This window comes from Pituophis catenifer, unplaced genomic scaffold (assembly GCF_029215685.1).
Source record: "Pituophis catenifer annectens isolate HBS135680 unplaced genomic scaffold, rPitCat1.0.hap2 SCAF_4, whole genome shotgun sequence".
In the NCBI taxonomy this organism is placed as follows: Eukaryota; Metazoa; Chordata; class Lepidosauria; order Squamata; family Colubridae; genus Pituophis; species Pituophis catenifer.
The window spans coordinates 96,969,306-96,996,716 of NW_027256884.1; the positions used below are offsets into that span (position 1 = coordinate 96,969,306).

A 27,411-nucleotide genomic window follows, 5' to 3' on the forward strand; every position below is an offset into this window, starting at 1 on the left:
AATAAAGCTGCTGATATCTAAGTCACCTTCAAAATTTCCACCTTTAAAGATATTTAATAATCTATATTTCAGCTGAGCCCAAAATATTCTTAATGCAGCATCAGCTACAAAACAAAATGATTAATTTTATTTTTAAGGCAGCAATCTTTGTATCTATAATGCATCATGTGAAAATGCTTTATTCTAAAAAATGACAAGTTTAATCTTACAAATGCCTAGTCAGAAGAAGTATTTATGTGTTGTTCTGTCCTGCATTCTGACTTTTTGTCACTTTATTACTGTAGACAGAGAGTTGATTAAACTTTAGCACCATTGAATGAATTTAGAAGTCACCCTTTGATCAACTCTTCTAGGGACCCTGCACAGAATGAGAAGAGCCATCAAACAGGTCATGGGAATTGCCCTGGCTAGCTCACTGAAAATTCCATAATATAGACTGCACAACTGAGAATATTAATGTATACATTTCAGGAATTTAGGAAATGGTACAGAAGTGTTCTCTATATTGAAGTAAATCTTTATAATAGGATAAGTTCATTTTTTGAATAGTTAATAATTTGTCTACATAACTGTTTATTGTGAACAACTATGCACTTATTTGTTATGTTAAGTCTTCACATGTTCTTGTATATTTCTGGAGACAGCACATTAATCATAATTCAAAATTGGAACATAAGAAACAGATAATTCAACAGCATTAATTACTGTTATAATTTCTTCATATGGGCATGTACCGTAGTCATGTGTTAAAGACAACTACTGAATAATTTGCATGTTATAATTAGTGACAAGGATTATAATTCTTCTTGTCATGACCATACTGAGTTCATATATAATGCACATTCATCCATTAGTTTCCACAAAGTTTGCTTTCCATACTTAGGGCAAGAAATTGTGCACTGTTGGTGATCTCTTAAGGAAAAGGATTGGATTAAGACAGGGCTGTCAAACTCGGAGCCCGTGGGCTGGATGCGTCATGCGCTGGCCATGCCCACGCCCGTTTAGCAAAGGGGGAAAAGTCACAATACATCATGTGACAACGCCGTGATAATGCGAGTTTGACACTCCTGGTGTAGGAGAATGATTCAAAGTGTATTGTTAATATGAAATTTTCATCTGAGTGCCACTAAAGAACCTATTTTAAAACCACTGCTCTGCTAAATTGCATATTCAGTAATAACTGATTTTCCATTAGTGCTATACTGACTAGAAGAAAAATGAAAAACTCAAAAACTACATGCACTGAATAAGAGTGTTGACTATCATTAATGGCTCTCAACTCTGACAGCGCCCTAAATTATATTTAAAAATGAAAACAGAAGTTTCTCAATATAGTATGTTATAACCATTAATTATGAAGACATAATGTAGTCCAGGTCTGAAGTAGCATTAATTTAAAATTGGTAACCTGTCATCACCTTAACAATAGTCTACCATAGCATACCATCTCAATAAATTCAATGGACTGTATTTCTTGGTTAATTAATAATTAACCATTAATAAACAAATCTATTTATTGAACAATCAAGGGAAAGAATATGTCCATACAGATGGAAGGAAAACTTTTATCCCGTATACCCAGCCATCTCTTTTATTCTGTTACTATGATGCAAGCAAGGTCTGGATTAAGTGGTTTCTCTGCCTTTAGATATCAACCCACCTATAGGATTGCTCTTTTAAAAAGAAAACAGGTAGTTCTCAGATTACAAGAATTTTTTCAAAAGAATGACAACAAGAATGAAATATATAAAAACCAAGAGACGATGAACTCTTATTATAGGATCTGATAGTATGGAGACTTATCAGCTAGCAGCGTATAAGTACAAGCAAATTCATTTGCATTTCTGCAGATATTCTGGAAAACAACAAATATCAGAAATTAGCATGGTGACACAAATCTAAGAAATAAGACGCTAATATACATGTATTTTGTTAATGGGAGGACAATGAAGTAACTCATAAACAAAATTCTAACCTGGAGCTACCTGCATGTGAACAAGAATACTAAGTACTGTTTATGTAAAGATAAATGAATAAGGAAATATGATCACCTTTGGTCTTTTCCTCATCTTTCTTCTTTAATATATTAAAAATAAATAAACATACTTACTAGCAGATACATTCAAAGAGGTGACAGCTCTTTCTAGTAGATTTTCAGCAATGCAGGTTAATGTAATATTCTCTTCAGGCGCAATTTTGATTTTACTAATAAATTTTCCATTGATATATTTAGTCTCTTCTGTCTGGAAATAAGTTTTCAAAACAGTTATTTCAAAGTTGAAAGAATCTGTAGGGGCAGGTTTGTATGTATGCATGCCTATCCACTCTCTTTGGCTAACTATTTATATTGATGACATACATGCATGAACCTGCAAATTTATTTTCATGTGTTTGTTTATTTATTTATTTAATCTATTTGCCACCCATCTCTCTGATAAGGCAACTCTGTTAATAAGTAAATCTGTCATTTATATCTACTGCTGTAGTCTCCAGATCTATTTTCTATGCTACTAAAATGGGTTTTTTTGCTTGTTTTTGACCTTTGATTACTGGCAATTACATGGACTGGTCTGCAGAGATTCTCAGTCATCCAGGTCATGGTTGTCCCAAACGTCCTTTTTCAGGAGGCAACTGGACCTTCTTGTTGGTTTTTTTTGAAGACATTTCACTTCTCATCCAAGAAGCTTCTTCAGCTCTGATATGATAGTCGAGAATGGAAGGATTTACCATATTTTTTGGTCTGTAAAATGTACTCTCCCCCCCCCAAAAAAAGTGGGTGGAAATGTCTGTGCGTCTTATAGAGCGAATGTTGCCGAAGCGCTGCCCACCCACCAGCCCCCATCCGCTGGTCTTTGCCTCCCAGCAATTTGCCTCCTTGCAGCAAACAGCAAACAGCCTGGTCAGGTTCAGCACAGCCTGATTTAGCATGAACAGCTGATTGGAGGTTGGATCGGTTGTTCCAGGCTGCGGGGATCGCCACCACCCATCGCCGCCTATTGCTGCCTCCTTGCACCCCATTTTCGGCCTCTGTGCGCAAATTGCTGGAGGCAGAGGCAGATTTTCTTTTCTTGTTTTCCTCCCCAAAAGCTAGATGTCTTATGGTCCGGAGCGTCTTATAGTGCGAAAAATACAGTATGTTCTTTGCAGACAGCTGGTAATTTGCATCCTTTTAGAGGATCATTGAAACAGTTGGAGGTTTATCTATGTCCTCAAGGTCACCTGAGTAGTGCTCCCATACAGTTACAATTTGGGATGAACACCCTTTGAATGGTATGAGAGCAGAAATGGATTTCCAGAGGAAAAATTGCAGGCTATAGGAATCAGGAGCACTACTCAGGTGACCTTGAGGTCACAGATAAACCTCAAAGTGCTTCAACGACCCTCTAAAAGGATGCAAATTACCAGCTGTCTGCAAGGAAATTAAATCCTTCCATTCTCCACTATCCTGTCAGAGCTGAAGAAGTTTCTTGGATAAGAAGCGAAATACCTTCAAAAGAAAAAAAACAAAAAAGTCCAATTGCCTGCTGAAGAAGCATGTTTGGTACATGGACTGGTCCATGCATTTTTTTCTTAGCAATACTTTGGAAGTAATTTGCCATTGCCCTTTTCCTAAGATGAGAGGGAGTGGTTGATCCAAAGTCACTAAGCTGATTTCATGCCAAAGACAAGACTAGAACTCAGTTCTCTAATTTCTAGTCTGTTATCTTAGTCACCATCTCTCTTATTATTGGTTATTCATATATATTTAATTTGCAAAATTTATGATCCAGTTAATTGCATGCTATGCATGTATATGTGTATATAAAGTAAATTTACCCTGTAAGAAAACCAGTGCAGTTCTGGTTTTATATGGTAAAACAATATTATATACAATAGGAACTGCTGAAAGCCTGTCCCCTATACTTGACTACAAGTATGACAGTACTTTGTTACATTATTTTTATATCATTTGTTTAATTTATTCTTTGTTTGTTTTTATTTTTTTATGTATACCATACAAATTATGGTTTGTTTTGTAAATTCTTTAAATAAATACATAATTAACTATTATTTGAAATTGTACTTGAAACAGAGTACTATACCTTCATTTTCTTTTGTACTTTTTATATTATCTATTATACATTATCAATATACAATTTACTCAATGGTAAATTGCTCCAGTAAATTATATATTGATAATGTACAAATCACAATGCATACAAAAAAACCCAAAGAATTACCGGATGACAAAAAAAAAAAAAACCCTTCATCCCAGTAGACAGCAACCCAATACAGAAATTGACAACCTGATCAAGAGAACCATGAAAGTCCTCATCTAGATAGATAGAATAAGATGAGGTTATGATTTCAGTTGATATCACAATACTTTACATCCAGAGGCCCAGAACTAACAAAATAATCCATGGCAGCTATACTATACAACACACCCAACCAAACCAAATACGTTAAGATCCAAATCATGGAACTCATCAATCTCTCCTTCACTACCTACTTTCAGTTTGATGGACAAATATACCAACAAATCAGAGAAACACCCATGAGATCATCACTCTCAGAAAGCAGAGACTTTAATGCAGCATCTGGAAACTATAGCACTCCCACATATACAACCAAAAGTATGGATCCGATATGTAGATGACATCTTTGCCATAATAAAAAAGTAACAACTAGAGAAAACACACGAAATAATCAACAGCAAGGAATAAAATGCACAAAGGAGATAAGAAAATATCAACACACTATCTTTCCCATCCTCATCAGCAGAGGAAAGGCAACAAATTAGAAAAACCACTCACATTTACTAAATGTTCCATTACCAAAATAATAACCCAACCTGCCACAAAAGCCGCTGTGTAAGAACATTATCCAGATGAGCACAAACCCAGAACACCAGAAAAAGGAGGCAGATCATCATTTCAAATTTAGTCTGATAATGAAACAACCAAATTCAAAGAGCAGCAAGAAGTTCACAATATTGTATCTACTGTAGTTGAAATAAACATGCAAAAAATAATGAGAAAATTACTTGCTTTATTTATGACACCTCCACTGCTAGTCCACTGTACTGCAGGTTTGGGAAATCCTTCTACATGACAGGCTATAGTTTTATAAGATCCATCTGTGCTGGTTCTCTTTGACATTTGGATCTGAGGCTTTCCTTAAAATGCAAAAGAATTTTTTAAATTGTTTATTTATTTATTGCTACATTCATAGTACTGAATCACTATGGGATTCAAGACCAATTGAAATATCATTGAACAGTGCAAATTTGAAACCAATTAATCTAGATATTCATGCCCATATTTTTCATGCCCCATACACACAAAGCTGAATCATGTAAAATACTGTTATTTCTTAAAAGCTAGCCAAACACCTTTAATTTTATTTATATTTGCAGTGTTAGATTTAAGTGGGTATTTTATAGCTAGTGAGCATTTCATAATTATGTAGCAACATACAAACTAAACAAAATATCAATATAAAATACTAGGAATCTACATTACCTTGTACTATCAGTGTCAGAATTTGACTTTTCTTTAAGCCTTCAACTTCTTGTAAAGTTGTTTCACAGATGTAATTTCCTGCATCTTGGTACTGCAAACTTGAAAAAGAAGGACTTGACCTCATTCTGCTATTATCCTGTAAAAAAAAATGCCCATATCCTTAGGAATCTACTTTCTTCCAGGGAAAAAAATAACAAAGTTCTTCAACACAACTAGTTTGAACTAACCATTTTGGAGAGTATTAACAAACTATTTTTTACTGATTCTCCAATTAAACTGTATTCAATACTAAATAAAAAAACATCTACTTACATTGTTACCTGATTTTTATGTTTTAAAAAATGAACACAGTACATCTTGACCCTTGTTATTGTATTTATCGATAAGATTATTTATATCTACTTTTCAACTTTCCACAAGTTATGCAATGCAATTCCCTCTTCTAAAATAAAGCAGAGCTTGTAATTTCCTTCAATAAATTTGAAGCCAACAGATGGCTATCTAGTCTCTGCTTAGAAATGTCAAGGGAAGAGGAGTTCCCCAGCTCTTGTAGCAATTAGTTTTGTCCTGAACAAATTGACTTAAATTTACTTCAATGAAAAAGCACATAATACAGAGACAATCTAATTTTTCTCCTCAAACTGAAGAGGCAATTGCAAATATGCTTCAACTTGCATTTTTAAAAATCTTTCAAATGACTCTTACATGGACTATGCTTTGGATCTGACAGAAATTTTTGAGAGGACTACTCAGCATTCTTCAGAACTTACCAAAGCCAGAAGAGGTCTCTGTGCAAGTGTTATGCTAAGGTGTAGCTACGCAGAGAGAAACAACATACTTGTTTTGTTTCACTGCTTAAAGTGAAAGAGCCATATTGCTTCATGAAATAATTTTATGAAAGATTCTCACACAAATCTTCAGAAAAATAAAACACCTATTTGAGGATTTGAGTTTTTACTGGTTCTGGGTCAAGCAGCTCTAATAGCTAGATAGCTTTTTCCAAGTTTAAATTAAATTTAACAATACATTAAATGCAGATATTATTTTGCCCATGTTTGATAATTTGCTCCTTCCTCCTACTCCTTGAATATTAAACATTACAATCTAGGAAACAATTTTGGAAGAATTCTAATATCTGTGTATAATATTTTAGAGGGCTGCATAGAATAAGAACCCCATACCATTTAGGTTCTTATGAACTTTAAAGTATCACCATTCCAGATACAATAATGGATTAAGAACAGCCAAATTAAAAATATTTACCTTCAGCCAGAACACAGTAGCATTTCTACTGGAAGAAATTGTACAAGATACAGGCAATGCTTCTCCAATCTGTTTAATAACTTCTCCACTGGGAGTAAGTGACAAATCCAAATCTATGTCAAAGAAATTCAGGATGGTTATTCATATGCACAAACATTGCTTACTTAGGAAGTTTAAATAAAGCAAAAAACAAAACAAAACAAAAAACAGAATTATTTGGTAATTTCAGTTACAGCTGCAATTTCTCAAAGTCTTAGTCAATTACTTTTCACAAAAGGACTGAAAATAAACTTCAAAAGAAGATAGCAGAAATATTTGCATGTACTATATATGTGTATGTACTGCATATGTGTGTGTGGGTTTGAGAGTGTGTCAGTAGATAGCATAAAATGAAACACTTCAATTTTCACTTTAAAAATTTTTGGAATAAAGAAAAATATGTGAAATGAGAAAATGGTTAAGGAATACTCTATCTGTATATTTTTTTTCTTTAAAGAAAAGATGTTTAGAAGAGTAAGAGGCATTTCCATACAACTTCTTCCTTTAGCCTTGCTTCCATGATAATAAAAATTTAAGACAGTGAAGTCCACAATGCAAACTCTCAACTAAGGTATTCTTAGCATGTATCTAAGATACAGAGATAAGTAAAATATATTCATGTATTCATATTTGATTAGAAATTGAAACTGAAACTTTTTCTAAGAAAAAAATTAAAATGTTAAACTATCAAAATACAGTAAGATTAAAATTAACTACATTTTCCTATGTTTGTCTTTTTAGTTACTTTTTAATGCATTACACAATTTTATTTATCTTTTATCTTCAATTTCTTAATCATACAAAACAGCTTGAGATTTATTTTCTTACGATAAATCTACTTCTAAATTAATATTAACTTCATGTAAAATAGAGCTGCAGTTTTGAATTAAGTAAGCAGAAGTCTATAATGGCATCTATGTCAGAGGCATATAGATGGGGCCCAAGGACTGCATGTAGCCCCTGAAAGCCTTGAACGAATTCTCAAAATACAAAATAATAACTTTTGATAGGACAGAAGAAGAAAATTATTAAATTTATGACCAAATAGTAAGAACATTAAACATTTTATATTTATTGTTCCATTTAGGTTGTCCTGCTCTACCCATTATTTTTGTTTGTGACCAAAAGCCATTTGTAAACCCTGGCTAGGAAAACATACAAAATACATGTGATAAGGGTAAAGAAGCAGATCTCCTTATAAAGGTATTATTTATTTATTTTTATATTTTAAAACCGCTATTAAGAATGTGTCTAAATTGGAACAAGCATGTACATACTAAAACAGGATTTTTTTCCCCTTCAGAAGCACACTTTTATTGGTGAGCACACTGACAGACTTATTAATAAATCAACTAAAACCTATGATTAAGCAACTAAAATGTTTATCTGAGATCATACCTAGGGGTATATAATAAATCTCTGCCACATTCTTATTCCGCTCTAGATGAGGTGAAAAAGTGAGAGTTTTTGTGTGCTTTATGTTGAATTATTTCCTATAACCCCAAAGCCCGCATGACAATTTTTGATAGTGTATTTTATTAAGTTGGCCCTGGATTTTTTTCTGTAACCAGACATTCTTTCTATTCATCTATTTATCCTATGATAAAGGAATGTAAATAGGAAAAATAGAATTATAAGCAAGTGCACCTATATCAATATTTTCTGACATGCAGAAACATTAAACTGCAGGAAAATAATAACTGAGGGCAGCCCCTTTTCAATGGACTATCCTAGCCATATATCTTATGTGACAGACAATTGCAGTCTCTGTGCCTTAATTCTGGGATCACTCTCTCTTCCCGTTCCCTCCCCCCACCCCCAATAACAAGATCACCATTTTATATCTATGGAATAATGCAATGTTCTATATTTTTATGCTTTAACCAGTCCAAATGTTAAAGATAAGAAAATGTTTATATTCTATATGAAATTTGAATATCAATTAAAAACAAAGTCAGTAGTTTAGAGGTAAAGGAGAGATATACAAAAAGATGAATGGAAAAAAAGTCATATCTCTGAACTTTTAAAATAAGCCTCAGATATGATTTTTTTTAAAAAAAACTTGGCCTAACTCTGACAGAAACATCCATGTATCAAGAGACAATAAGGATGGCAAAAGCCTTGGCATATATTACAAAATGATATATGACTATAAGAAGGAATGAAAGAAAATTGTTGGGCCAAATTGTTTAATTCAATTTTACTTTGTTTTTAAATTTTATATCTATGTATTTTTACTGTTTGGCTGTTCACCGCCCTGAGTCCTTCGGGAGTAGGGTGGTATATAAATCAAATAAAGTAAAGTAAGTAAAGTAAAATTACTTACAATGTACCGTAACTATTGTGGAATCTATCAAACTTTCATCAGTCAGAGAACATCTGTATTCGCCTGTTGCATTTCTTCTTACATCAGTCAACACATGAAAACTGGAACTTCGAATTGGTCCAGGCTCTCCCTTTAAAAAAAAGGTTAAACAAAAGTTTGCAATACAGAAAAATAAGATGTTTATGTTTTGTGTATAACTTCTACACAACTTCTAGTTTACTGATGTTTTCAGGTTTTTTATGTTATTGTTCCTTGTTCCAGCCTTCTTGATAAATTTTATGCAAAAGTGATGATGTCATAGATACAGTGAACTAATGCATAGTGTTGTCGTGTACAGATTTTAAAAGTAAAACTGAATGAAATTTAGAGAAAAACAAAAAATAACTGGGAAGGTAGGAATGGAAAGATGTGAAATTGATTAACAGAATAGTGTGAGAAAGAGACCTTCCTATCTAAACCAAATTGTGGCTTCCCAAATTTAAGAGGTTGTAATATAAATTAAATAAAATACTTACAGGGATGAAAAATAAGAACTCCTGAGGTGGAGGATTACCATTTCCTGAACATTTCAGGGTAATGTTATCACCTTCCTTAATTGTTTTTCTTTGTGAAAGAATCTCAATCTGAACCTTTTCAGTGGGATCTGTAAAGCAACATAAACTGGTTAATAATCTGACTTTCCCAAATACATAAGATAGAGTAAAATAAATCTGTGTCAAGCAAGGGCACTGAAGCTGTATGCATCAAGGATTTGATGCAAAATAGAAATTTTGGGGCTACAAAATTGCCCCAAATGCAAATTTGGATAGCTCAACAGACAGAGCACTGTAATTTAACACCAGCTGTCTGCAATTAAAGTAAGATCGAATCTCGCCAGGCTCAAGGTTGACTCAGCCTTCCATCCTTTCTAAGGTAGGTAAATTGAGGACCCAGTTTGTGGGGGCAATAAACTGACTTCGTATAAATATATGCAAAAGTATAAAGGCTATTGCTTAACGCACTGTAAGCCGCCCTGAGTCTCCGGAGAAGGGCGGCATATAAATCAAATTAAACAAAACAAAACAAAAACAGTCCAATATGCAAATATTGGACTTTTAGCTGGGAAATCATGTTTGACAATCTTGATGCAGGGCTTCTACTCTTTTTCTCCAAATGCTCTCAAAATTTATGTCAACACCCCATTTAGTAACTACATCAGCACATAGCAATAGTGCTTAGATTTATCTACCATTCCATAGTGCTTTAGAGCACTCTGAGTGTTTTACAAATGTCAGCATATCGCCTCCAACAATCTGGGTCCTCATTTTACCAACCTCAGGAGGATGTAAGGCTGAATCAACCTGGAGCTGGTCAGGACTGAACTCCTGGCTGTGGGCAGAGCTAGTCTGCAATACTGCATTCTAACCACTGACCACCAGTGCTCATATATGTGAAACACCACTATAGAAAACGTGTCTCCAAACTTGGCAACTTCAAGATTTGTAGATGTATGTAGATCAGACTGTCAAATACACAGTCCGTGGGCTGGATCCAGCCCATGATAGGCTGTGGAGTTGGCTCAGCCACAGCCACCCAGTTGGCTGCAATGACCAGGTCACGCTCAACCTGGTCCAAGGGCAAACAAATTTCTGATGCGTCCTGTGACGGGATCGAGTTTGACACCCCTGATGTAGATTTTCAATCATCCAAGTCATGGTTGTCCCAAAAGTGTTTTTCAAAAGGCAACTGGACTTCCTAGGTTTTTTTCCTTGAAGACATTTTGTTTCTCATCCAAGAAGCTTCCTCAGTTTTTCAACTTTCAGAATTTCCTAGATAGCATGGCTTGCTGAGGGATTCTGGGAGTTGAAGTTCACAAGTTTTAAAATCGCCAAGTTTGAAAATCTGTACTTGTAGAACCTTACTGTAGTTCAGAATTTTGAAATGAAAGACTTAAATGTGTGCATGTGCTTGTGTGTGCGCGTGCACATGCCTGTGAGTAAGCAGTCACTCCTGGCAACTGCTTATACATGCTCCTGTAGTTTTCTTGACAAAATTTTTAGAAGTGGTTTGTCATTGCCTCCTGCCAAGTGATGGACTAAGATAACCCAACTTGGCTTCATGCCTAAGGCAGAGTTAGTACTCAGAGTCTTCTGATTTCTAACCGTGTGCCTTCACCATTAGATTAAACACACTGAAGCTAAACTTATATAAAATAAAAATTATATATATTGAAAAACCATCCTGCAGCGTATTTTGCCTAAAGGTACAGCTTCAAAAAAGAAATCAAATAAATCATGTTATAAATTAATCTCCTCTTTAAAATGTTTGTAAATTCAATAGGTATTTGGGGGCAATTTAGTTTTCCTTTAGTCAATTTAGAATGTGTTACATAAATGAACAAAACCTAGAATAGGGTAAATTATACATAGTCTTTTTCTCAGGTTTTGTCAATCATCATGAACATTGCTGAAAATTTTCAGAACTGCAGTTATATATTCACAGAATACCCATTTGGGGAATAGCTACTTGGATGCTTATTATAGTTAGGAGAAAATTCCACTGAATTGTGTAGGTAGTTTTGGCTGTAAGTCAAATATTAAGAAGCACAAGTTACAGCAGATTTCACTCTTGCTTCTTAACTTAAAGGAATAAACACCTTTTCTCAAAAGGGAGGGGCAGGTCATGGCAAACAACTGCATGTACATGAATATGTTATGCTTGTCTGATTTTTGGAAATGTATCATTTATGTAAAATCTATGTTAAGAAGTAATTTATATGACAATAAACTTACAGTAAATGTCAGGGACTGCTGATTCTGATCGTATTATCTCTGGTCCAGTTGGTCCAAAATATGTCACTGTGCAAGTGAACTGTGCACCAGTGTCATCCTTTGTAGGTTTATATTTTAGGGAAGATTTGATGGTATAAAGTCCATTGGCTTTATCTGCATCCGTTTGTTCATCTATGACAACAGCTTTTAAAAGAAAAAGCATGATTTACACAAAGTTATTTGTAAATAAAGAGTGCAAATTCTAGTGATTCTATTTAGGACATCCAAGTGGATGTAATACTAAGTTTGTGTATGTCTAATCCTAAATTTATTCATTTAAATGGAACGACCAAATAACAATAATAGTTTTGGAAGGAATCTTGGAGGTCTTCTAGTCCAACCCACGGTTTAAGCAGGAGACCCTCTTGTCACTGATGCACACAAGCAGATTGATACCTTAGGATAGGTTTGCATGCAGTTTAATTTGCCCTCCATATTTCATTTCCATTGTTATTTTTCAAAAATTTACAGTGCCTGGCCTCTTTGATAAGGAAAACAGAAGGAGCTTCACTAATTAAACAAGGCAAGATGACAAGAGATATACGTGGAAGACAGAGACTTTAGTGAACAGAGAAGAAAGTAATAAATTTAAAATACTCCCCCCCCTTTCAAACAGAAAACAATGCCTAATATATATTGCAATGGGTCTAAATATGACAGGCTGAATAATTTTGGTTTAAAAACTTTTCAGACAATGAGCTGAATTCAAAATTTTCAAATTTGTACCACTAAAATCAGTGAGATCTGTTAAGATTCAATCCTGTTGATTTTATGGGGACAAATTTATTTCAACTTCTATCCTAAACACAGTCAAGTCTGCTTCCAACCCTTGACTTTAGAAAGCAAATAGCAGACTATTAAGCTGCTCACAATATTGAAGTGCTTAATGGAACTTCTATAACACGAGGCAATCAACATCCAAAGACCTATGACTTCCGTGGAAAAAATGATTGATAGGCAGCTTTAGTGATTGGTTTGGTAGCTTTCTAGAGAGATTTGACATGGGTGTAAGTCATAAAAGGTACAGGAGCAGGTGAACTTTGATAGGAGGATAAGGGAGGTGGGTCATCTCCTTGGGATTTGAATGACTTTATGACTTCATCCCAGCAGGCTAAAGTGTCAGTTATTGTCAATTATCAGTGCGAAGATGCCTTCCTAGAGATAAGCTGCTCTTCAGTAGGGCTCCTGGACCCTGGGGAAGCTTCCCTCTTTTTGTAGACAACTTTTACAGAGGTAAGTGAGGGTGAGTATTTGGATTAGATTTAGGGTGGGAGTGAGGGCGAGAGGGTTAGGGTGAGGATGAGGATGAAGGTGAAAGGGTGAGGGATAGGCTGAGACTCAGGGTGAGACTGAGAGTCAGGGTCAGGGTCAGGGTAGGGGAGATAGGGAGGGGAATGGGTATGGGAGGAAGAGAAGATAAAAGCGGGAGGTGTGGGGAGGATCAGGGAAGACAGAAAGGAAGATGAGGGGAGAAAGAGATGGAATAAGATGGGTAGGAATGGGGAATGAAGGGGGACAGGACAAAGAGGAGAGGGAAGGGAAGGGAGGAGGATGAAGAAGGGGAAGAAGTGGGGGATGAAGAAGTGGAGTGGACCTGGTAGGAAAGGGGAAGGAAGGGAGACAAGACAGGGAGAGAAGGGAGGGAGGAATAATGCCTTTATGACTTCATCAAGGCAGGTTATTACAGGAGCTAAGGGAGAGGGAGGAAGAGGATGGGGGAGGGGAAGAGAGGGGAATAGGGATAAGGAAGAGGAAGAGGAAGGAGTGGAGGAAAAAGAGGTACAGTGGGCCAGGGTGGAGTAGCAGTGGGAGAGGAGTAGGGGAATGGGATAGGGAGGAGAAGGGTGGGTAGGAATGAATGAATGAATGAATAGGGGTGGGGTTGTTTTCATGATGTATCAGAGGTAAGGGAGGTTATCAGAGGCAAGGGAGAGCAAGGGAGAGTGAGTGTGAGGGGAATGGATAGGAGAAGGGCAGAGGCAGAGGCAGGAGGGAAGGGAGATAGGTAAGAGGAAGGGAAAGGGGACAAATAGGTAGAAGGGAACAGAGGAGAAGGCAGGGTTGAGGGAGGGTTGGGGGGACGGAGGGAGAACAAGGGCAATGGGGATGTGAAGAGGGATAGGGAGGTGTAAGGGAGGGGGACAGGGATGAGCAGGGGAATGGGGAGAGGAATTTGGAGGAGAGAGGGATGTAGAGAAAGGAAGAGAAGTAGGGGCAAGGGCAGGGGAAACAGAATTAAATTAGAATTAGAATAAAATTTAAGAAATAAATTAGACTAGACTAGACTAGAAGTGAAAGTGAGAGTTAGAATAGAATAAATGTAGAAATGAATTAGAATAGAAAAGAGTAAGAATTAGAATTAGATTAGAATGGGATTAGAATAGAATTAAGAATTAGAATAGTATAGAATAGAATAGATGTAGAAGTGAAACAGATTGGAAGAGAATTGGAATAGAATAGAATAATTTTAGAATTAGGAATAGAATTAGAATAGAACTGAATTAAAAGAACAGAAGTACAATTTGAACAGAATTACAATTTGAATAGAATTAGAGCAGAGTTAGAATAGAAGAATTAGAATTAGAATTTGAATAGAATTTGAATTAGAGTAGAAATATAATATAATTAGAATTAGAAAAGGATTAGAATAGTATAGATTTAGAATATAATTAGAACAGAATTAGAATCTGAATAGAACAGAATTAGATTAAAATAGAATTAGAATAATGGAATTAGAAATATAGAATTATAATAAAATTAGAATATAAAAGAATTAGAGTATAAAACAGAATTAAAATGAAAAGAATAGAATAAGAATTACAATGGAATTAGAATTTGAACAGAATTAGAATAGAATAGAAATAGAATACATCTGTAATAGAATTAGAAAGAATAAAATAGAATCAGAATCAGATTAATGAAAAGAATTAGAATTGGAACTATAAAATAAATAAAAGCATATATAAACAATATATAGTTGCTTCAGGATCAATTTGAGTTTTATACTGCACTTGTTTTTTATACTGGTTTATTTATGAATGCATGATGCAATAATACCGTGTTTCCCCAAAATTAAGACCCTATCTTATATTTTTTTGAACCCTTGGTTCAAAAAAAGCGCTTGGCCTTTTTGTCATGCGCTCAAAACCCTGATTGGGCTTATTATCAGGGGATGTCTTATTTTGGGAGAAACAGGGTAATATGGCTTATCAGATGGTTATCGCAAGAATCTGAAGCTGGTTTGGACTGAGAGGAAGTGACTAACCCCAATCAGCCTGCTAGGTTTGGGCCTAAGAAGGACTAAAATTTAGGGCTTCTCATACAGCGCTTAACAATTAAATTATGCTGACTCTTAGATAACATTTTTAAAGAACTAACTTTAAATTGTGTCAATAATTATTATTAAAAAATTGTCAAAAATATAACAAAATTCAACCAACATTGTTTACTATGTTAATTGCAGCATTGTTAACAAGGTTAATGATTTCAATGCTTAAAATAACTTACTTTAAACTGATTGGTAAAGATAAACAAACATGCATGCAGTAACATCTAGATACAAAATCCTACCTTCTTCAGCATGCTGCAAAATAGCTCCATTCTTAAACCATGTTATATTTCCTGCAGGATAACCATCTCTTGTAATACATTCTCCAAGCTAAGAATTCAAATACACAATTTGGTTATGGATTTCAGCTTACTGTGCATATTGCATATTCTTTTGTTCATAACAGATAGCCTTCACTTAACGAACATTTGTTCAATGATTGTTCAAAGTTGTGATAGTGCTGAACTATTGGTAGACGTATCATGTCCTTGAAATACAACCACTGAGCCCCTCTAAGGCCATGTGATCAAAATTAAAGTCACCACCTGCATTTACAACATAAGGTTGTGCTTCAACTTTACCTCACCCACCTATCTGTTGATCTCTGCCCTGCGTTCTGCTGCTCTTATCGCCAAGGGCAGAGAAAAGGTGGAAAAAGACATCAAATATATATTGGTGGCAGGGTGACAGAGTAAGGGATGATGGGGTGGCAGAAGCAGCAAAGCACAAAATGCTGGGGGTAGAAGAGAGCAGGACATTTGGGGCAGCAAGGCAGTGGAATTCAGGGTGAACAAAAAAGCGGAAATGGGTGAGTGCAACAGGCAGGTGTGAGGAGTAGCTTAAAGTGAACATAGAAGGGCAGGAGAAATGGGATCCTAGCGTAATGACTGTGACTAGGACTACTGAAATTGCCACTCCTAAATGATGTGGTCACATCATTTTTCATCTAATGACTACATCACTTGATAATGGAAATTCTGGTCATCAAGTAAGGACTACCGGTATACTTAAAGTTATTATTTTCAACACATCTATAAGTCTTCATTTCATTAAACTTTTAAATAAATTGTTGTATATCTCAGATCTTATATAATAGATAGATCATTATACTGTATATGTATAAATCAAGGGCAGGGATTTGAATTCCAACTTCAATTCACTCTAAGTAGCAATCATTAGAGTTTATGAGAATTTCAACATCTGGAGGACCACATTTTCCTCATCCTCACATACTCTCTATTCATTTTTTACTCCTAGTGTAGCTACTGGAACATAGATATACTATGAAAGAAATATAAGAAATTAAAGAATGTTATATATAAGGATAGATTATTTGAAATAATCAAATAAATGGAGATATCATTGGGCTATAAAGAAAATCCTGCATGAAATTAAAAAATAAAATATATATGTAAGATATCCATTAAATCATAATACACGTAGTCCTTGACTTACAACTACCATTGGGACTGAAATTTTGGCCATAACTGGTGCAGTCATTAAGTGATTCATCACGACTAGATCCAATTTTATGTTTACTTTTATTGTAGTTGATAGGCAAATCACCATGGTGGTTAAGCAAATTACATGGTGGTTAAGTAGATCACATAGTCATTAAGCGAGTCCTGCTTCCCCAATTGACTGTGCTTGTTGGAAGCTGGCTGGGTAGGTTGCAAATTTCGACCACAAGAAATTGCAACTATTGTAAATAAGAGCCAGTTACCAAGCACCAAAATTGTGATCATGTGACTATGTTGATAGTGTGACAATTGTAACTTTGAAGATGGGTCATAGGTCACTTTTTCCAAGGCCTCTGAAACTTTGAACTGTCATTAAATGAATGGCCATAAGTTGAGAACTACCTGTTATTATAGCTAGGAAGGGAAGGTGATGATAGTGTACAATTTTCCATGTATAAACCCCACAGATAAAGCTATGGAATCTTTATAAATGTTTGGATTGCAAAATGTAGAAAATAAATCTGCTTGAAATGTTTTCCTAATAAAATATATTTTGAGCATCCTCCTTACAGACCAGGGCTACTTTAGATTTAGCAGCAATTTATTTCATATATAGGTTTCAATATGCAGAAAGATGTATTTATATACAATCTGTAAAATGTGGCCAATTTATGTAGGATGTAGTCTATCTTTAAGCTTTTTTTATTAATTATAAAATAGTTTTTTTATAACTCTATTCTTTTCTGTTTGCTGCCCAATATGCTACATAGCATGGGAGAAGCTAATGATAATAATAATAATAATGCTTTTCTGTTTAAGTCCTAACATAAGGCTTCCCTTTGACATACTAAATTCATGTAAAAACCAGCAAAATAAGATAGTTGTTAAGTCCTGTGAGGCTGGAAGCTCACGAAACTAGGACAGTGTGGATTTCTGCCCATGGAAGCAATTCTCCCGCTCAACATACAGCTACGGTAGTATAATTGAAGTGGATTGCTCTGTATCTTCCCCATAAAAGGAAGATTCCACAAATCCCTTTTGTGGATTTAAGTGTCTTTTTGCCAGAGTCTCTTTTCTATTCTGTTTTCCAAGACATTGTATAACAAATCAATTTAAAGGTATTTAACAGGAAAAAATGTTCACTTACCAGTTTTAGTTCTTCTGTTTCTAGAAATTCTGCTCGATTTACAATTTCAGGCTCTGATGGCTGCTCTGTTTGTTTGTTTGTTTGTTTGTTTTGGTTTTTTTAGTGAAAGAAAATGGTAAAAACTTGGGTTATATTTCAACTTTCAGATATTTGGGACTGAGTCACATGCAGGGAGTCCTCAATGCATGACTGCCTGGCACCATTCAAAGTTACAACAGCACTGAGAAAATAATTTTACAGTCCTTCCTTGCACTTATTACGATCACAGCATCCCTGAGGCCCAGTAATTGAGATCGAGCGCTTCTCAATAAGTGGGCCTTTGCGGCCTTTGCAGTGTCCCACAGTCACTGCCATTTGCACACTTCGCAGCTGACTTTCAACAAATGCAATCAATAGAGAAGCCAGCAATAAAATCACAAATCACACTCACATGGTATTTCAATTAATGACCACAGGTGATTTCTTAGTAACTTCACAGAAGTAAGGTCATTAAGTCAGTTGCAGCCATGCAATATCTTTGCTTATCAATAACACAGTAATTGCCAGGCCTAATTGTAGGCATTAAGTAAAGGCTACCTGTATGCAGATTTCTCAACATGGATGGAATCAAACCATGTGAGAAACTGAAAACTTCATTGTAATAGAATTATATTTTCGTATTATGTATACAAAGAACTCAAATAATTGTAACAATACTGATAGTTCGAAGCCATCTGTTACTAACCAGAAAAAGTACAAGTTATAAATATCAATAAATATGTTGACTCAGTTGACAGCAGAGAGAAAAAAAGCAATTTCAACTCTAGGAATCATCAAGAAATGACTTAAAATAAAATTGTCAATATTACAATGCATTTATACAAACCTAGTAAGACTGTATGTGAGATACTGCACAATTCTAATTACCACATTTCTAAACAGATATAATAGATTTATAGAAAGGGTAACAAAAATTAACTGAGAACTCAAATGACATCCTTATAAGAATAAGCTACAATGTTTGGTCCTTTTAGGCTTGGAAGAAAGGTAATGAGAACATGCGGGGAGGGATGTGGTGGTACGATTAAGATATGAATTTGTGCACAGCACCAAAAGTAGTTTTTCTCCTTTTCTGAAAATACTAGGCCCATGGGCCCATCCAAAGAAACTGACTGGAAGGAGGTTTTGAACAGAGAAAGGAAAGACTTCTGCATGGAGTACATTATTAACCTGTGAAATTCACTACCACAGGACAAAATGATATCCACTGACTTGCATGACATTAAAAAGACATTGAATAAATTAATGGAGGGTAGTTAACTGTCTTGAACAATCAATGTTATATCTGAGTAGGGGCAGCATGTCCACAATACCAGATGAAAGAAAATAATATGAGAGACAGAGTTCCATTTCCCGGTTGTGAAAAACCTAGTCATCTGTTTGGCAAATTTTGAGAAAAAAAATGTTCAATTAAAATTGGCAGGACTATTCTTATATTCTCATGGTAAATTAACTTCACGAAAACTAAAAATAGGTTGGAGATTAATGGAACAATTATAATACTACATCTATTCTCTCTTCCATTAATTTGACAGCAAGAGTTTTCCTTAAAAGATTTCTCCTAGTAATATTCCCCAACTTGCTTCATAGATCATAGATTTCAGTTTTTTAATGTTATAAGAAAGAAGCGCTCCTTCTTACCACCCAGCATGGAAATAGAGCAAACAATATATGAAGCTATTATTGTTCCACATTAGTTTTTAGAGAAAAACTTTCTTGAAGAGTGAGTACAAAAACAATCTCTATATTACTCTTGATGCATATATATTCCCATGCAAGTCCACTGGAGTTAGTTATTACAGTACGTAAGATGTAGATAAATATTTGCATTCTAATTTTGAGTATTAGATAGTTACAAGTGTTTTTAAAAGTGTAAAAATTAGGTTTCAATCTGAGGGAATAAAAATTTGTTCTGGCAGATATGCTGAATCTTTTCAAATTATTGCTCAAAAAGTGAATGCTTAATGACAAAGTCTTATGTTAGAGAAGTGATTGGTTGCAGTTTGTGTACTTTTTTCTTCAGCTCTATTAATTTTAATTACTGAATTTTTAGACAAGAGTTTCTCAATGTTGGCAACTTTAAGATATATGGGCATCAACTCCCAGAATTCTGGGAGCTAAAGTCCCTGTGTCTTAAAATTGCCAAGGTTAAGACACATTGTAGTAGATCATCCTTTCCCAGGATGATGTTCTCCAGATGGGAAGTACTAAAAATTTCAGAATTGCAATTCACCATTTTTTCAGGGAGTATTCAACCCATTACTTTGGAAGGCATCGTTTTCGACAAGCATGACAACTGCAGGAAAAATGTTTCATGAACTGAGAAACTGAGAATTGCGGTTCAATAATATCACAGGCTAGAACTAAGTAGCTGGGACAAAAGTTCAATTTGATTTAAAGTTAACTTTAATACAATCACTAGGATTATTTTCCATGTAATTTTTAATTTATGTCACAGGACAAATTACAATTCATTGGTAATTTTTGAAGAGAACTCTTGAAGGCTTTCACTGGCCTTGACGTCATTCTTCTGTTAGAGTAATTAAGTGGTACTTACTGAAAACTTTGACGAGTGTAGCTTGTTCAAAGACATTGTCTTCAGTTACAAGCATGCATACAAATTTCTTTTCATCTCCAATTCTTGCATTATTAATGGACAGGGTATAATTTTCAGAAAGACTTATTCGGTCTTTGTATTCTGGTACATTGTCATATTGTGCACTTGGCTTTTTTGCAGATCGCAAAGCAATAGACTCTGAAGCCTTGTTTGCAATTTCCTAGAAGGGGGAAAATATTTATCAAATTTATACAGCTGCTTATGTCACACCAGATGATTCTCTTATCTCTCTCTCAAATGTTTTATGTCATTTCAATAATTCAGAGCTCTTCAAATATAATACTTATTTTATATTTACACAATACATTATGAACAATTAAAATAGATTCAGTTTTTCAAGGCTTCTGAATCCAATTTTTTATTTAAATGTATTACAACCCTGGGAAATTACTGAAAGCAGAATATAAAGATTTGGCCATTGGGGAACCAGTTTTTTTTCAACCTGATAACTGGCCAGTTTCCAGATTTCTAAGCAATAGCCCACAGTGGCTTAGATTGCAGACTAACTTCACAAAGCTTATGAGTTTGTGAAGCATTGACAATACAGCATGTCATTCAAAAGATTTTTTTAAAAACCCCTGTGGAGCGCAATAAATCAATAGTTGTTAAACAGTTTGACCCAGTTAACCCTTTCCCCAGTCTTGAATATTTCTACTCTGGTATGTTGTGCCTGATTACTTCTCGTTACAGAATAGAGTTCTAGAAATACAGTAAAAGAAATTTTCTGAATTCCTATTTAAACTCTCTGAGTTTATTTTTCTCACTCTAGAAGAAAATAATTCCAAGTTTTCATAACTTTTTTTTAATCTTTCAGTATTGTGATGTAGAAGTATGTTAGCAAATCATAATAGAATAAAATTCAAGTGTATGTATCAGTGGTGGGTTTTAAATTTTTTTACTACTGGTTCTGTGGGTGTGGCTTTGTGGTTGTGGCATGGCTTTGTGGGCGTGGCTTTGTGGGCATGGCAGGGGAAGGATATTGTAAAATCTCCATTCCCACCCCACTCCAGGGGAAGGTTACTGCAAAACCCCCATTTCCTCCCAATCAGCTGGAACTTGGGAGGCAGAGAATAGATGGGGGTGGGGCCAGTCAGAATTTTTACTACTGGTTCTCCAAATTACTCAAAATTTCTGCTACTGATTCTACAGAACTGGTCAGAACCTCCTGCAACCCACCTCTGGTATGTATGTGTGCGTATGTATGTGTGCGTGTTCATCTTTGTGTGTAAGTTTACAGTGTTTTGGTAGATCAAGATGGAGATTATATTTCAGCAGAAGATTTTGGGGAAAAGCAGATATATATGAGAATCAAATCACAAATTAACTCTGCAGTATTATCTCCACAAAATAAGCTCATATGCCAGATTGGATCACCAGAACTAGGCACAATTCCAGAGATTAATAACATATTAAATATGATATTACCTGCAGCATCAAAGTCAAATTGTTGCTTAGTATGTGTTAGGAAAACATAAGTGAAGAAAGTTAAACAATTCATATTTTTCTTATAGCTTCAACAAATATTTTGTTCAGCGCTACTGTAAGAAATTATCTGATTCAACAGATTTAATTATATACAGCAAAAAATTATCAGGAAGTACCCAATTTTGAAGAAATAAAAATCACTAAGCATCTGAAGAAGCCTTTAATTTGATAAACCTGAGATGTACTGATATAATGTATCTTGAGAATCCCAGGCTGAGAAAGATTTCTTTGGACTAAGTATCTTGGTTTATTTCTAGTAAAGCCTACAGAGATTATACTACCTTATGCAACGAGTTACTGTACTACTGAATCTGTGCTATCCCATCTTTTTTCTTGCTTTGTTGTATAGTTGACAATATTGTTAAAATAGCTGAAAAAAGTACTAAGGAGAAATATTCAAAGCTTGTAAAAACCCAAGTTTTGCAGAAGAACAAATAATATTTAAAGTGAAAAAAAAATCTTTAGTCACCATTATTCTCCCTCCCTGAAATAATTTAATCAGAACTGTTATACCCAGTAACCTAGAATTTGACATACTGTATTTTTCGGAGTATAAGATGCAGCTTAGTTTTTGGAGAGGAAAATAGCAAAAAAAATCTGCATACCAGGTATACATCTGGCTATGCTTGGGGATAAAAAACAGCTTCTAAAGCACAACTGATCTTTGGAGAGAGAAGCAATGAGAAAAGCAGGCAAACCATGGAGATCGCTTCATAGTGCGCCTCGTTAAGGCATCATAGCTGAGAGTCAGAGGGAGCAGGCAAAGTGCTTCACTCGCTAGCATCTTGTTAGGGCTGAAAAAAAGCTTCTAAAGCACAGCTGAGAGTCGGAGGTAGATCTAGCACCTCGCTGAAAAAAAGCTTCGAAAAAGCTACATTCGGAGTATAAGACGCACCCAAATTTTCAGCCTCTTTTAGGAGGGAAAAAAGTGCATCTTATACTCTGAAAAATACGGTATTTCCATCCTACAAACAAGAGACCCTTAGGTGGTAATTACACAGAAGGTATGTACATGCACCTTCAAATTGAAGAGTCCTGAAGAAGGTTGAAGAATTGGTAGGAATACTCATGAGGAGTTAATTTCAGGTCACATCTGACAGTATATTTACTGAAGTCTTATCTCTTGGCATTCCAGCACTTTCTTGTACTATTGAGTAAAGGTGGAACTTTTCCCCCAAGCCTTTGTGTAGTGCACACAGGCTTGCTACATCAACTCAGATAAACACACATAGATTGAGTAATTCACCTCAGGACATTTCCTTGCCAAAACAAAACAAAAGCCAAATAAAGAAAAAAAATCACAAAACCTAGAAAGTCCTTTCTTTCTCTCTTTGTTAGAAAGCTACAAATGGATTATTGGTTGCTGTTAGAATGGGCTATTTATTCTGTAGTGCTTTCAACATGCTATGAGAAGCGAGAGCAACCGCAACAATTTTTATTAGCATTCTGCTGGACCTGTATTTGGTCTCCTTTATGCAGGCAATGCACTTTCAGACACAGTATGACACGCAACTATTGATTCTATGAACTTGCTTCATGTTGCTATAGTGAGCATGAAAAACTGTGTGTATAAAATAATGTGAGCATAATAAAAACATAGCAATAGGCTTTTTACCACTGTGAAACACTTGGTCTAACAACTATGCAATCTGTTTCAAAATGAGTGAACAAATTATTATGGTTCTTTTATCCTAATGAATTCTAAGAGAAGTGGCATATTGCTAATAAGCTTCTGCATAAAAAATACCAAAAGACTTACTTATACCACACATTTAACACAAAATTTTAAAGACCTGAATATTTTCAAACATATTTTATTCAAACAATATTATTCAAACATATTTTGAATAATATGTTTGTTAGTCCCACAAAATTCCTCCTACATTGCAATAACAGAAATAATTTAAGATTATTTTATACTTACATATTTCCATTTTGCAAACAAAAGACCATTAGGAACGTCTAAATGGCAAGGCAAAACAATGGTATCTCCATATACTGTGTTTACTGTATATAATCCAAGTCCTGTTAAAAACAATAAGAAACAACTATTAATTATAAAATATTGGATTTTTCTAAGTCTTAGCTAAAGCGTATGTACAACTGAAACAGATTTTTAAAATTCATTAAATAATTTAATTATTTAACCAATGTTAAAAAATTAGTTCGTGTTGCATTAAATATTTGTTGTCTTTAATTCATCAAGATTCAAAATGAAGTTGGCAAAGTTGGCAAAAACTCTGTGGCAGCAATTTTAGAAGAACACTGAGCTCCATACTTGTGGAACATCCAACTAAGTCTGTAATTTGCAGTATTTGCATATTTATATATTCATATACATTTTGTGATTTGTCCCCTTTTCCTCAGTGCACGCACATGCCTCCATAGCCACTGCAGAGCACACTACATCTATCTGAATGACATGCTGTGGTAGTGCACAATTCTTTCTTATTAGCCAATGGAACAATAGATTGTTCTAAAGTATTCTTATTCTATATTATTTCTGAATTAGAGAATTTCCAAAGATGAGAAAAAGTTTCAATGCTAGCATACAATGCTAGCATACAAAATTTCCCAGTGAATTCTGGATTCCTTGGAAGTGCAGCATTACCAGAGATCTAACTTAATCCCAGTGGTGTGGTAGGATCTGGAAAGGTAGGATTTTAAGTAATTTGGAAAATAATTTATTTATTTATTTATTATTAAATTTATAGACCACCCTTCTCCCGAAGGACTCAGGGCGGTGTACAGCCAAAGTAAAAAACATAAATACAAACATTAAAAGCAATTTAAAAAGATATTTATTTTTTATTTTATTTTATTTTGAATTTGTATACCGCCCTTCTCCCTGAGGACTCAGGGCGGTGAACAGCCAAGTAAAAACATCAAGTACAAATATTAAAATACAGTTAAAATATACATATATAAATTTGGCCCCATTAATTAAAAACAATAAACAAAACACTTAAAAACACTTAAAAAATTAGGCCAGCCCGGCTTGCTGGAAAAGGAAGGTTTTAAGGGCACGGCGGAAGGCACCGAGGTCTTGGATTCTCCTTATCTCTGGAGGCAATTGATTCCAGAGGGTAGGTGCCCCCACAGAGAAGGCCCTCCCCCTGGGGGTCACCAGCCTGCACTGTTTGGCTGATGGCACCCCGAGGAGGCCCTCTCTGTGGGAGCGCACGGGTCGATGGGAGATTGTCGGTGGCAGCAGGCGGTCTCGAAGATAGCTAGGCCCTATGCCATGGAGCGCTTTAAAGGTGATAACCAACACCTTGAAGCGCAAATTTATATATATATAAATTTGGCCCCAAAGTTAAAAAACAATAACAAAACATATTAAAAACATTTAAAAAACATTAAGCCAGCCTGGCTTGCTGAAAAAGGAAGGTCTTCAGGGCACGGCGGAAGGCACCGCTTGGATTCTCAAAAGGGATTGTGAGATATGTGAGGAAGTGAAGTTAAGACTGCTCTTTCAGTGCTTGCATAGACAGGCTGCATCCCTAATTCCCCAAGGCCAGGCTCATCTTACCCCCTTCTTCAAAAAAGGCCATGAAAGTTTACAGCTTCGGAAACTTGAGAGGAAGTGGGAGCCACACGCTGGTGTTTTCAGGAATCTGTCAATGTTCATAAACAGCTTTACCCCACTTATGTCTTTAGTCTACAAAAGGGAAAGCTAACACAGTATAGGTGTGCAGTTGTAGGACAAAAGGCAATAAGGAGAAGATAAAAAGCAGGTGAGAAGGTAGAGGTAGTATCTGGTAATTACAACTATTACAGGCAAGCAAGAGGCTGCCTGTATCACAAAGTATGATAAGCAGCATGTCTTGGTGTGATTCCTGCCTGGAGCTTGGCTTGGAAGCTCAAAAGCAACATTGCTTAAAAGTGTAAAAGCCTGGAGTTTGGTAGCAACAAAGTAAGAGCTACCACACTCAGGCAATATCTAATCCCAACAATTACAAAAACTTTTGGAGGGACTCAAAGGGTGTATGCAAACTTTAAGACATTTGCCTGTTGCAAGGATAAAGCATCAAAGACTTTATTTACGGCTACATCAACTCACAATGACTAGGGGGGTGGTATTAACCCAGGGCACCAACCTATTGTTGGGGAAGTTATGTGCCACAAATAAGCATTTGATACAGTTATTTTCTACACTACAGTGTGTCAAAACAAAGAACCTTTACAAGGCTATAAAATATTTTGAGAGCCTTGAAAACTAGGTTTTTGCATCTATTAATCATATCAATTATTTTCTTTAATTACAAGTAAATTTGAATCCAAATATGTTTTATCCCCAAGAGCCAAATTGTGACTTCTAATAATAACACAACATATCCTTACTTAGCCTAAGAAGTAACTCCAAATTCTGTAATTTTTCTATGCTATCATTTATTTCCTGGTTACAGCATATGATATGCAGTCTGTTCATTTAAAATAGATACCACACAATACCTTGATCAATTTGTACTCAAAACAAATGGTCATGAATTGTTTCAGGGAGATTAGTCATTTATCTGTATTTAACAACTTTTTAAAACAATTTTATTTTTTTACTCTATCTAAAGTAGAATGAATACAAGATAAAGTATCTTATGGAGATTTTATCTCAGGTTCCTGTCAGAACCTACTGGATTTCACCCTTCCTGTAGAACATCATGCCTCCTGGAGTGAGGTTGGTTCCAACTCTTCTGACCTTCTGTAAGAACCTAAAGACTTGGCTCTGACAGTTGGCTGGAACTCTAGTGGGGGAGGATCGCAGTGGAGGTGGTTGATTGATTAACAACAGATGCCACCTCCCACCCTTCCCATCTTTTACTTGGGCTGCGTATTTAGCTGTGTGTAGTATTTTAGTTATGTTTTTACAGTTTTTTTAAATTATTGTACGCCACCAGAGTTACCCTGAGGTAAGATGAGTGGCCAATTAATTTAATAAATAAAATAAAATAAGTAAATAAACAAACACACACACACACACACACACACACACACACACACACAGAAGAGTTTAGCAAAAGCCCACAATGCAGATTGAAAATGGTAATAAAGCCTGGCTCTAGGTTGAAAAAGGACTCAATGGTTATATACTCTTGTATCAATGGTTATATACTCTTATATACTAAACAATGAGTACTGAGGTACCACGGTACTTCAACAGCCAGAAATGCAACTGATCTGCACTGGCGTGAAAGTGAAGGAGCACAAAAATGAAACTAAGGTTAAATGTAAAGACTAAACTAATCATAACAAATGTAGTCGCTAGTCTTAGAATTGACAATGGGGATACTGAAGTGATAGCAACAACACTTAGATTTATATACTGCTTCATAGTGTTTTCCCATCCTCTCTAAGCGGTTTACAGAATCAGCATATTGACCCCAACAATCTAGGTC

General features: G+C 35.2%; 1 protein-coding gene across 1 annotated transcript in view; it reads right to left on the reverse strand.

Annotated features, from left to right (window-relative positions):
- The window catches only part of ALCAM (activated leukocyte cell adhesion molecule), a 132,459-nt gene that overhangs the window by 12,337 nt on the left and 92,711 nt on the right, over nt 1-27,411 (reverse strand). The window contains exons 2-12 of the mRNA XM_070943768.1: nt 23,943-24,043; nt 20,474-20,693; nt 17,878-17,942; nt 15,513-15,600; nt 11,904-12,086; nt 9,648-9,775; nt 9,133-9,262; nt 6,768-6,880; nt 5,505-5,640; nt 5,031-5,158; nt 2,111-2,243 (exon numbers count right to left, since the gene is read on the reverse strand). Of these exons, the coding sequence (XP_070799869.1) occupies nt 2,111-2,243; nt 5,031-5,158; nt 5,505-5,640; nt 6,768-6,880; nt 9,133-9,262; nt 9,648-9,775; nt 11,904-12,086; nt 15,513-15,600; nt 17,878-17,942; nt 20,474-20,693; nt 23,943-24,043 (1,425 nt within the window). The remainder of the gene's footprint in view (nt 1-2,110; nt 2,244-5,030; nt 5,159-5,504; nt 5,641-6,767; nt 6,881-9,132; nt 9,263-9,647; nt 9,776-11,903; nt 12,087-15,512; nt 15,601-17,877; nt 17,943-20,473; nt 20,694-23,942; nt 24,044-27,411) is intronic.